This window comes from Hemiscyllium ocellatum, chromosome 14, assembly GCF_020745735.1.
Source record: "Hemiscyllium ocellatum isolate sHemOce1 chromosome 14, sHemOce1.pat.X.cur, whole genome shotgun sequence".
In the NCBI taxonomy this organism is placed as follows: Eukaryota; Metazoa; Chordata; class Chondrichthyes; order Orectolobiformes; family Hemiscylliidae; genus Hemiscyllium; species Hemiscyllium ocellatum.
The window spans coordinates 67,157,542-67,170,790 of NC_083414.1; the positions used below are offsets into that span (position 1 = coordinate 67,157,542).

A 13,249-nucleotide genomic window follows, 5' to 3' on the forward strand; every position below is an offset into this window, starting at 1 on the left:
CAGCATGGCTTTGTACGCGGGAAATCATGTCTCACAAACTTGATTGAGTTTTTTGAAGAAGTAATGAAGAGGATTGATGACAGCAGAGGAGTGGACATGATCTATATGAATTTCAGTAAGGTGTTCGACAGATTCCTAATGGTAGGCTTGCGAGCAAAGTTAGATCACATGGAATACAAGGAGAACTAGCCATTTGGATACAGAACTGGCTTGAAGGTAGAAGACAGAGGGTGCTGGTGGCGGGTTGCTTTACAGACTGGAAGCTTGTGAACAGTGGTGTCCCACAAGGATCAATGCTGGGTCCACTCCTTTTCAACATTTATATAAAAGATTTGGATGTAAACATAGGAGGCATTGTTAGTAAGTTTGCAGATGAGACCAAAATTGGAGTGTAGCGGATAGCAAAGAAGGTTACTTCAGAGTGCAATGGGATCTTGATCAGATGGGTCAATAGGCTGAGGAGTGGCAGGTGGAGATTAATTTAGATAAATTTGCATTTTGGAAAGGCAAATCAAGACAGGATTTATACACTTAATGGTAAGGTCCTGGGAAGCATTGTTGAACGAAGAGACTTTGGAGTGCAGATTCATAGTGAAAGTGGTGCCGCCGGTAGATAGGATAGTAAAGAAGGAGTTTGGTATGCTTTCCTTTATTGGTCAGTGCATTGAGTGTAGGAGTTGGGGGGTCATGTTGCGGCTGTACAGGATTTTGGTTTGACCACTTTGGGCATTCTGTGTCCACTTCTGATCTCCCTCTGATAGGAAGAATGTTGTGAAACTTGCAAAGGTTGGAGCTTTGGGAGAGGCTGAATAGGCTGGGGCTGTTTTCTACGGAGTGTCAGAAGCTCAGAGGTGACCTTTTATAAAATCATGAGGGGCATGAGTATGGTAAATAGACAAAGTCTTTTCCCTGGGTTGAGGGAGTCCAGAACTAGAGGGTTTGGGGTGAGAGAGGAAAGATTTAAAAGGGACATAAGGGTCAAACTTTTCACTCAGACAGTGGTGTGTGTATGAAATGAGCTGCCAGAGCAAGTGGTGGAGACTAGTACAATGACAACATTTAAAAGGCATCTGGATGGGTGTATGAATAGGAAGGGTTTAGAGGGATATAGGCCAAGTGCTGGCAAATGGGACTAGATTAATTTAGGATAGCTGTTCGGCATGGATGAGTTGGACTGAAGAGTCTGTTTCCATGCTGTACATCTCTATGACTCTATGACTATAGGTGAAGTTATACTTTTGGACTGTTCATTATTTGATACTACTGAACAGTGACATTCTATGAAACTACAAATTTGTGATGGCTTCCAGTTATTAATTCAATTAGCTGTGAGCCTCAAGTCCTGCTCAGAATCCTACAGTGTAAGGAGAGGCCATTTGACCCATCAAGTCTGCACCAACCCTCCAGACTAACCCAACCACTCTATCCCCCATTATTCTGCATTTCCCATAATCATTCCACCTAGTCTGCATATCTGTAGACACTGGGCAACTTAGTTTGGCCAATCCACCTAACTTGCACATTTTTGGACTGTGGGAGGAAACCAACGCACTAGGTGGAATTCCACATGCACACCAGGACAACAGGCACACTCCACACAGATAGTCACCCAAGGCTCAAATCAAACCTGTGTCCTTGGTGCTGTGAGACAACAGTTAAAACCACTGTGCCTCTCCAGAAATTTGAACACAGAATCCAGGCTGATTTTGTAACGTTGTTGCACTGTTGGAGAGCCTGCCTTCCAGATGAGTGATTAAATCAAAGCCTGTCTATTTTGGTAATGCCTTACTTCAGAGCGAAGAAGCCTGGGTTCAAGTACCACCAGTGGTGTGCAGTGGCATCTGTAAACAGATTGATTAAAAATATAAGATGCATTTTTAACCTGAGAATCTTAAGTAAAGGAGTGACAGAAAAGAGTTGGAGTTAGTTATGAATGTAGTTTTTAAGCCAGTATCGAAACTGGATAGGGAGCAAGTTAGAAATAGAACAAAAGGGATTGTCAGTATGTGATCTAACCTTACTAACCAGTCTGCCATTCCAGAACCTTGTTGAATGCTTTGCTGAAGTCTATACAGACAACATCTACCACTCTGCTTTCATTGATTTTCTTTATCACCTCTTCAAAAACTCAATTTTGCAGACATAAAGCCATGGTTACTATCCCTATTCAGTCCTTGCCTTTCTAAATGCATGTAAATGTCCGTCAGAATCTCCTCCTACAATTTATCCACCATTGTGTCAGACTTTCCAGTCTATAGTTTCCTTACTTTTCCTTCTCACTTTTCTTAAATAATAGTACCACATTAGCCAACCTCCAGTTTTCCAGCAACTCACCCAGGGCTGTCAATAATACAAATATCTCAGCCAGTCAAGACATGAGATATTGTTGCTTAAGTTTATATTAAGTGTCACGGTGTAGGAAGCTGAGTAAAGAGAAGCTAAAGTGGGAGTGAAGCAGAAAATTATAATGACTAATGATTAAAAGCTCAGAGTCATAACTAGAAACTGAATGGGGATATTCTGCTAACTAGTAACCCAAACTATGTTAGCATTCCTAGCATACAGCAAGCATATAACAAATATTGTGTACTAAATTGAAGAAGTTCAAGCAAATTGGTGTTTCATCTAGAAGAAGTGTTTAGGTTGCAGGATAGTGAGAAGGGAGGACTAAAAGGATAATTGTATGCGAATTTCATCGCACATTGCTGTGAAAAGAGAAATGGCTATAGAGATGATAGAGAAGTGGATCGGATGTTGTGGTTGTACCAGCCCCTTTGGAATGCTGGAAGGTGAAGATACCATAAGATGTACTTGATTGTGGCATCATGTTGAAGGTACTTGTTGGAGGTTAATGTGTTCAGTATAAAAGCTAGTAAGATGTAACATGAGAACGTTATGATGCTAGGAGAATAGGGGAGGGATAAAAGCAGAAATGAAGTGAAGATTGCGTTGTGATCTAGTAGGATCTAGCAAGGATGCCTGAGACAAAGGAACATGTGATAATTGTTTGTTAATCGAGGGACAGTTGGGTGAGTATTTGACTAGGTGTATTTTAAATGGGGAACAAGTGGATCTTGGAAAGAAGCAAGCTGTGCTAAGACATAGGAGGCCACATAGAGAGATGGTGGGAAATTATTCTTCTTATCTCATAAGCTATATGTGATGATTTCACAATTTCACTTGTACCTCCTCTAAAACCCTCTTTTGTTTATTTGCTATCTCATTACCATTTTCTTTTGCCGAACACAATCATTGATTTCGTCTGACTTCCACTTTATCATAACCTTCCTTTAGTTCTATCCTAAATTTGTCACATCCCTCGAGGTGAAAGATGAAATACAATAAAGTAATGTAAATATTTAATAATTAAATTAGTAGGTAGTTTAAATATGTATTATAAACTGCATTATATTCAAAAGCATTCCTATCCATGAAAAAAACCCAGTCAGAATATTAAAATCCCTTCAAATACTTAATCCTTTATAAAAACAAGCAGAATTGTATTTATAACCATACATTCAAGACTGCCACCTTAGAGGTCAATGTTTATTGATAACTTATTTCCACTGACATCGTTCAAAACTCAATTACAAATGAGCAAATGAGAGTCTGCTGAGTATACAATTGTATTCCTAGTTAACTGCAGGGTTCATTGTTGTGTAATTAGAACAAGCATATGCTTTCATTATAACCTAAAGCTACTTTTAAATCCTCTCTTTTACTGTTTATCATTTTCTATTTTACTATAATCCCTTTCATGGTCTATTGAGCCATCAGATTTGTTTCTCTTGCAGAGTTAGACAAAAACAGCATAGCGACAAAAGTAGCTCCGTAATGAAACGATCCTATTACACTGCTAGCATTGTAGTTTTTTTGTAAATATTTTTTATTGAGAAAAAAAAATTTAAGTTTTTTAAAAATGACCACTACAAAATAGTGTAACAATTTTATATATATAATAAGAAGAAGAAGAAACAAACTATGACTCTACTCCACAAACTACCGAAATGTGAGGAAAAAAACAAAAAAAACTATTAAAAACTATAATTCAATAAATAAGGAAGAAAGAAGAAAAATAAATAAACAAACAAAATAAAATTAGACCAAGTTATACCAAGGTAACTTAAATTATATTAAATTAAATTATTTACTACACTCAACGCAGTTTCACCACCGGGGGCATTTGTAAGCAAACCCGCATTTGTTCAGGATTCTTCCCCCCAGGGGCCTGCGGACCACCAGACATAGCCCTCACGGCTACACAAAGCTCTGATCAGTATAGCCGATAAATCTGCATCAATATAATTCAAGTATGGCCGCCATTTTCTGCACAAAATGAAAGAATATTAAACAATTTCTTCATGTGCATGCCCAAAGAGGGGAGATCTGGAAGCCCCAAAAGGAGGGATACCAGATCCAACTTAACCTCAATTCCCAAGACCTCTTCCAAAACACTTATGGCATCCCAATACCTGCGAAGTTTGTGGCATGACCACAAGCAATGAGTAAGAGTACCAACATCCATTTTACACTTGGGGCACATTCGGGAAACTCCTGTCTTGAATTTCGCAAGCTGTTCCGGTGCCAATTGAGCCCTGTGAAGTACTTTCAATTGGATATCCTGGGTCCTATTGCAAATCAAAATTTTCCTAATATTTTCCCAAATATCCTCCCACATCTCTGACAAGATTTCTACCCCCAATTCTTGAGTCCAGGTTCTGCATAACCGCTCAATGGTCTTCGATACATTACTTCCTAACAAGTGATAGACAGTGTTAACCAAGAGGGCGCCCATAGACCAGAGCACTCTCCTTTCCATATCTAACTTATTGGAAACTAACCATCAATGTAGTATTGTTTTGCATAAAGTCTCTAACCTGGAAGTAATGAAAGAAGTCTCTCCTCGGAAGCTCAAATTTCTGACGCAGCTGCTCGAAGGACATCATGACTTCCCATCAAATAAATCTCCCAAACAAGAGATTCCTCTAGACTCCCAGAACTTAAAATCAGAGTTCTTCGTCCCCAGCTGGAATCCCAACATTCCCACGATGGGAGTGAAGGAGGAAATTCTTTGTAAATTGCCCTCACCCTGCCACATCATTCTCCATGATTTGACTGTGTTTAGGATAATCAGGTTTCTGCAGTAGTCCATAACAGTTCTCATCTTGTCCATAAACAACAAATTAATGACAAGGTGTTTTGTCTGGGAGGTCTCAATGTCCAACAAGATTGATCGTAGGCCCATTCTGCTACATAGGATAGTAAAGAACTCAGCTGGTATTTCTTAAACTCTGGGAAATCCAGACCTCCCCTTTCCTGCAGAATCTGCAATTTATCCAATTTAATAAGAGGCCGCATATGATGCCAGGTGAAAGATCCAAGCTAACTGTAAAGCTTCCATAGTGCTTGCCTTGGCAGCATTATAGGGAGTATTCAATGGGATATAATAAGTGAGGAAGAACATTCATTTTAACCAGAGCCAAGATAGCATTGTAGTTTTAATGTAGTATTAATAAAATATTTGGTTTAGCACAACATTGTGGTGGGGGCGGAACCCTCCAACCACAAGGGATGAACTCAGATTTCTCCAGTTTCCTCATTTCCCCTCCCCCCACCTTGTCTCAGTCCCAACCCTCGAACTCAGCACCACCTTCCTAACCTGCAATCTTCTTCCTGACCTCTCCGCCCCCACCCCCACACCCTCACCTTATCACCCTCACCTTAACCTCCTTCCACCTATCGCATTTCCTTTCGCCCCTCCCCCAAGTCCCTCCTCCCTACCTTTTATCTTAGCCTGCTTGGCACACTTTCCTCATTCCTGAAGAAGGGCTCATGCCCAAAACGTCAATTCTCCTGCTCCTTGGATGCTGCCTGACCTGCTCAGCTTTTCCAGCAACACATTTTCAACTCTGATCTCTAGCATCTGCAGTCCTCAATTTCTCTTAGCACAACATTGATAATGTTCTTTTAATTTTCATGAAAATGTATGGAATTTTTTTCTGAGGCAGAAGTATGTAAACTCAAATATCACATAAGGGACTTTTGAAAATTTAGGAATGCCTACAAACTAATTAACCAGAGCTTATACATGCAATATAACTTGGATTATGCTGTGACATCTCTATGGATGGTGGTAGCCAATGTCAAGTCTGCAATAAGCAGGATATTTGTCTCTCAGATTACTTAACCTGTTACTCTGTGTATTTATCATTATATATGTCCTCTCACTGAATCTATCTGAAGGTTAAACCTTTTGAATCTAATTGAAAGCAAAATGGTGTCACTGCCAAGATGAGAATTTTAAAAATCTTGTTATTCAGTAATTTTTAAAAGTATCCATTTTTTCTCACAGGGCTGAATTTGAATGTTTTCAAATTGAACTTGCTAAAAATTACGGCACAGTAGAATGGAGAGAAGATATCAAAGGGATCCTGATGAAAGCGGGAATACACTATCAACAGCTCACCTTTCTTTTTGTAGACACACAGGTATCTCTCTACAACAGCTGTATTTACTGACCCTGCAACTTTGCACAGTGTACTCCCCACATATACTGTTGTTATTCCCTTCCACCACTGCACTGTCCTGTTTGTTTCTTTTTCCTGCCTTTGCTGTCTGCCTCCCTCATTGTCTGCTATCTGCCATTGCACCCTCCTTTCTTCTACTTCTCAATTCTTCCTTCACCTGTCTCTTATACTCAAATATCTTTCCATTATCTTCATCAGTCATGCTCTTCTTATTGTCCATCTACATTTAAATAAGATTAAAGCCCATGGGACAAGATACTGGCATGGGTAGAGGATTGGCTAACTGGCAGAAGGCAGAGATGCCAGTTGATGACTTTTGGAATTCCAGTAGGGGTCCGTGTTAGGACCACAACTATTCAAGTTATATATTAACAATCTGAACGAAGGACAGGGTATTGTTGCTACGTTTGCAGATGACACAAAGATAGGTGGAAGGACAGGTCTTGTTGAGGGAGTAGGGGTGCAATGGAAGGACTTGAACAGGCTGGGAGAGTGGACAAAGTGTGACAGATAGATTACAATATGGGAAAGTGTGAAGTGATGCACTTTGGTAGGAAGAGTATCGATGTAAATTATTTTCTAAATGGGGAAAGGCTTTGGAAATCTTAACACAAAGGGCTTTGAGAGTTCATAATTCTCTTAAAGTTAACATGCAAGTCCAGTTGGCAGTTGGTAAGGCAAATGCTACGTTAGCATTCATTTGGACTACAGATGTACAATAGAGGCTGTATAAGGCATTTGGAATATAATGATCAGTTTTTTGCCCTGTATCGAAGGAAGGATGTGCTGATATTGGAGGGAGGTTTACAAGAATGGTTCTGGGGGTGAAGGGTTTGTTTGTGAGGAATGGTTGAGGATTCTGATTCTGAACTCAATAGAGTTTAGAGGACAAGGGGGGGATTTGACTGAAACTTACAGAAGACTGAGACACCTAGATAAAGTGCACATGCAGAAGATGTTTCACTAATTAGAAAGACTTGGATCCAAGGGTGCAACCTTAGATTGATGGAATGACTCTGGAACTGGGATGAGAATGAATTTCTTCGGTCAGAGGGTGATTAATCTATGGAACTCATTACTGCAGAGGGCTGTGGAAGGCAATGCAACAAAAACTGACATTCTTGCTCATGTTCATTTCTCAGGTTAAGGCTTGACTGATCAGAGTCAACCTTCCTTGTTTAAAATTTAAACAAAACTCAGCAGGTGACTGTTATCATCAATTAACTGATGCATTCTACAGTGCAGCATCTGTAATAATCAGAGCCCAATCCACATTCTCCTTGTACAGTATAAATGTTGCCTTCCCTTCACTTCGGTATTTTCCTGATTAGTTCAAATTTTTAATAAAATATGTCTTTTTGTCAGCAGTACTCAGGTTTTGCACTACCAGAAGTGTATTTATAATAAACAAAATTGTAGACAGAATTCTCCCAAACAGCAGTTTTCCTTGAATAATTGGCTGTGAAAAACATTTAATTAATCAACATTATTGCCTAGAAAGATGGTTTTATTCTTGTAGGCAAAAGTGAGGACTGCAGATGCTGGAAACCAGAGTTTAGATCAGAGTGGTACTGGAAAAGTATAGCAGGTCAGGCAGCATCTGGGGACTAGGAAAATCGATGTTTCGAGCAAAAGCCCTTCATCAGGAATAGAGGCAGAGAGCCTTGGGGGTGGTGAGATAAGTGGGGGTTGGGGGTGGGGCTGGGGCTGGGGAGAAGATAGCAAAGAATACAATAGGTGAATGGGGATGAGGATGGAAGTGATAGGTCAGAGAGGAGGGTGGGGGAAGGTAGCAAAGAGTACAATGGATGGATGGAGGTGGGGATGAAGGTGAAAGGTCAGAGAGGAGGGTGGAGCAGATTGGTGGGGAGGGAGATTGGCAGGTAGGATAGCTCATGAGGATGGTTTGGAAGTGGGGTAAGTTGGGGGAGGGGAAATGAGGAAACTGGCGAAGTCCACATTGATATCCTGGGGTTGAAGTGTTCCGAGGTGGAAGATGAGGCATTCTTCCTCCAGGCATCGGGTGGTGAGGAGGCCCAGGACCTGCATATCCTCGGAAGAGTGGGAGGGGGAGTTGAAATGTTGGGCCAAGGAACGGTGGGGTTGATTGGTGCGGGTATCCCAGAGATGTTCCCTAAAGCACTCTGCAAGGAGGCGTCCAGTCTCCTAAGTGTAGAGGAGACCGCATCGGGAGCAACAGATACAATAAATAATATTAGTGGATGTGCAGGTGAAACTTTGATGGATGTGGAAGGCACTTTTGAGGCCTTGGATGGAGGTGAGGGGGGAGGCGTGGCCACAGGTTTTGCAATTCCTGCGGTGGCAGGGAAAGGTGCCAGGATGGGAGGGTGGGTTGTTCGGGGGAGTGGACTTGACCAGGTAGTCACAGAGGAAACGGTCTTTGTGGAAAGCGGAAAGGGGTGAGGAGGGAAATATATCCCTGGTGGTGGGGTCCATTTGGAGGGGGCGGAAATGTCACGGATGATGTGGTTTATTCGAAGGTTGGGAGGATGGAAGGTGAAGACCAGGGGGTTCTGTCCTTGTTACGGTTGGAGGGGTGGGGTTTGAGGGTGGAGGTGCGGGATGTGTATGAGATGCATTTGAGGGCATCTTCAACCACTTGGGAAGGGAAATTGTGATCTTGAAAGAAGGAGGCCATCTGGTGTGTTCTGTGGTGGAACTGATCTTCCTGGGAGCAGATACAGTGGAGGCGGAGGAATTGGGAATACAGGATGGCATCTTTGCAGGAGGTAGGGTGGGAAGAGGTGTAATCCAGGTAACTGTTGGAGTCGGTGTGTTTGTAAAAAATATCAGTGTCATGTTGGTCGTCATTAATGGAAATGGAGAGGTCCAGGAAGGAGAGGGAGGTCTTAGAGATGGTGCAGGTGAATTTTAGGTCAGGGTGGAATATGTTGGTGAAGCTGATGAACTGCTCAACCTCTTCGCGGGAGTGCCGATGCAGTCATCAATGTAGCAGAGAAAGAGGTGGGGGGTGGTGTCAGTGGAAGGGTACTATTGTGGATGTCAGGAGAAGAAGAAGTGGAGGGCTTGGAGGCCCTGGTCATGGCGGATGGAGGTGTAGAGGGATTGGGTGACCATGGTGAAGATGAGGTGTTGGGGGCCAGGGAAACAGAAGTCTTGGATGAGGTCGAGGGTGTGGGTGGTGTCTCGAACGTATGTGGGGAGTTCATGGACTAGAGGGGATGGGACAATATCTAGATAGGTAGAGATGAGTTCGGTGGGGCAAGAGCATGCTGAGACAATGGATCGGCCGGGCTGGTCAGGCTTATGGATCTTGGGAAGGAGGTAGAATCGGGTGGTGCGGGGTTCCCGGACTACGAGGTTGGAAGTTGTGGGTGGGAGATCTCCTGAGGTGATGTTCTGTATGGTCTGGGAGATGATGGTTTCGTGATTGGGGGGGGGGTCATGGTCAAGGGGGCGGTAGGAGGAGGTGTCTTCGAGTTGGCATCTGGCTTCAGCGGTGTAGAGGTCAGTGTGCCAGACTACCCCTGCACCTCCTTTATTTTTGTGTGTGTATTTCAACTCAACAATGGCACAAGTTACAAGCAGAAGTTGCAAACAGTCATTTTGAGGCTCGTATTTGTAAAGACTAAATTACCTTTGTACAGATTCTTACCTTCTGGTTCCACATTTATCCAAAATGTTAACATATTTTTGACAGCTTTATCTTAGAGATATATGTAGAGCTTTTGTTGAATTCCTCCAAAGAGAATCATTGATAAAATAGAAAGGATAAGTACAGAATTTTAGAATTTTAAGAATTCATACAATTAGTTTAGCAACTCATTTCCACCCTTGATTAATAATTCAAGACAGGTGGATTTAATAGTCAGAACTGTTAACATTATTTTAAAACAACTTTTGAAAGGCAACTTAAAGTCAACTTTTGTCATTGTTTTCTCAGATCAAAGATGAATCATTTTTAGAGGATGTAAACAACATTTTGAATTCAGGAGATGTTCCAAATTTATACAGCTTTGATGAGCAAGAGGAAATCTTCAATGCAATGAAACCAGTAGTCCAGGATCTAGGACAGCAGCCAACCAAGGCCAATATGATGGCTGCATACACAAAACGTGTACGCAATAATATTCATACGGTGCTGTGCATGAGGTAAGTTTTCCTGCTGATACCTCCCAAAACAGATTGTTCCCATCATTAAGTTTCAAAAATGCCTGCACTGAGTGACAATCAAGGCCATTCCTCCTGATTAAAGAAGTTAGCGGACAGGCAGATAGTTCTGAGGAGGTAAGGAGGCTACAGAAAGATTTAGGTAAAAACAATGACTGCAGATGCTGGAAACCAGATTCTGGATTAGTGGTGCTGGAAGAGCACAGCAGTTCAGGCATCATCCGAAGAACAGTAAAATCTGCTCCTCGGATGCTGCCTGAACTGCTGTCCTCTTCCAGCACCACTAATCCAGAATACAGAAAGATTTAGACAGTTTAGAAGAATGGTCCAAGAAATGGCTGATAAAATTCAATGTGAGCAAATGTGAGGTCATGCACTTTCGAAAAAAGGATTCAGGAATGGACTATTTTATATAACAGTGAGAAAATTCATAAAGCCAAAGTACAAAGGGATCTCGGAGTGCTAGTACAGGATTCTGTAAAGGTTGAGTGCATGGCTAAGAAAGCAAATGTAACGTTGCCATTTATCTCAAGAGTGTTGGAATGTAAAAGCAGTGATGTGGTACTGAGACTTTATAAAGCTCTGGTTAGGCCCCATTTAGAATACTGTATCCAGTTTTGGGCCCCACTCCTCAGGAAGGAAGTACTGGTACTGGAGCATGTCCAGCGGAGATTCACACGGATGATCTCTAGAATGGTAGGCCTAACTTACGATAAATGGCTGAGGATCCTGGGATTGTATTCATTTGGAGTTCAGAAGGTTGAGGGGAGATCTAATAGAAACTTTTAAGATAATGCATGACTTAGAAAGGGTGGACGCTGGGAAATTGTTTCCGTCAGGCGGGAATACTAAGACTCATGGGCATTGTCTGAGAATTAGAGGAGGTCAACTTAGAATGGAAATGAGGACACATTTTTCAGCCAGAGAGTGGTGGACCTGTGGAATTCATTGCCATGGAGTGCAGTGGAGGACGGGACGTTAACTGTCTTCAAGGCAGAGATTGATAAATTCTTGATCTTGTAAGGAATTAGGGGATACGGGGAGAGTGTGGGTAAGTGGCATTGAAATGCCCATCAGCCATGATTGAATGGCGGAGTGGACTCGATGGGTCAAATGGCCTTACTTCCACTCCTATTTCTTATGGTCTTAACTCTTCATATTCTTCTTCCCGTTGTTGTGTCAAGCTCTATACATACGCTTTCCCAGCAGATAGCAAATTGTTTCTTCAAAGGGAATGTTGATAGATTTTGATCAGTACAGGGGAACCTTTGATTATCTGAATTTTGGATTATCTGGCAAGATCACAAGGTCCCGATGCTTGGCTAAACTATGTTATCTGGCGTTCAATTATCTGGAATTCGATTAACTGAATGAAATACCCCTGCCCGTCCATGTCCTTCAGATAATCAAGGTTCCTCTGTAGATTGTTTTTATCCTGCTCTGCAGTGAAGAAGTTGCTATCTCAGCTGAAAGATAGTGTCGGGGGGTGAAAGTGACATGACATCTACTGATGTAATTTGTTCAAAGGGATACTCCTCACTTATGAGCTCAGTAAGCAATTTTGAGTATCTAATATCGTGCAGAAAAAGGACAAAAAAGTCAAGCTTTTCACTTCAGTGATGTAACTAAGTCCAAAATTAATATTGTGAGAATGTTCTGATTGTAAACCAGTAAAACCAGCCTTTTCATCAAGCTCTCAGCTAATCAAGGACCACATTTTATGAATGTTTGAATCCTTATCAAAAGAAACGTGAGAGGCAAGTCTAAAAACAGACAATAAAATTAATATTTTAAACTATATGTCGAATAAAATTGAGGAAACAACAAAATACAAACAATAATAATTTATAAAATGAAAATGTAAAATTAGAAAACTGAAGTTAAGGAGGGCAAATAGGATGGTGATGAAGGAAAAAAGACAACAAAAATAAAGGCAACATCAGCATTAAAAGACCATCTGAAAAAATACAGAATAAACAGCAATTAGCTATTATTTTACTTGAGGGAAATCAAACTGAGCAGATGTTTGAAGAGGGTATTTGAGAGAAGTCAATCAAACCATATTTAAAGTGATTGTATTGAAAATAGTGTGAAATATGATAAGGGTAAAGATTCTGGAATGAATTTATAAAATACAGGATGCTGCTTCAATTAAAACTGCCTTCAATTAAATCAAACAAATACATTGTGTTCATTCAGCAACATTACCAGCATAAGTTCAAGGCCAAAATATTGAAAATGTTCAAACAAAACTTTTTAACATTCAGTTTAACAAAGAAGTAATAATATTACAGCAATGAAATTACCTCTGACATTCAAATAGAATAATTACTGAAGAAATTTTAAGGTGGTAGGGCATGAACTGAATTTTTAGAAAATAAAACTGGTTGGCCTAAGGTTAAGAAAGCAATCCTTGCAGCTGTCTACTTTAATTCCATTGGGCCCCAAAATTTGTCAGAATATCCCAACCATGTTGATTGGTACTGGCCAGAACTGAGGACACCGAGCTCCAGATTACCTTGCACACAGTGTCAGGGCCAATGTCTATTCTCTAACAATCAGCAATGCCC

At 41.1% G+C, this 13,249-nt stretch overlaps 1 protein-coding gene across 1 annotated transcript in view; it reads left to right on the forward strand.

Moving 5' to 3' along the window:
* dnah1 (dynein, axonemal, heavy chain 1) overlaps positions 1 to 13,249 on the forward strand; it is a 437,548-nt gene that overhangs the window by 262,893 nt on the left and 161,406 nt on the right. Inside the window, exons 48-49 of the mRNA XM_060835044.1 lie at positions 6,353 to 6,488; positions 10,453 to 10,661. Of these exons, the coding sequence (XP_060691027.1) occupies positions 6,353 to 6,488; positions 10,453 to 10,661 (345 nt within the window). The remainder of the gene's footprint in view (positions 1 to 6,352; positions 6,489 to 10,452; positions 10,662 to 13,249) is intronic.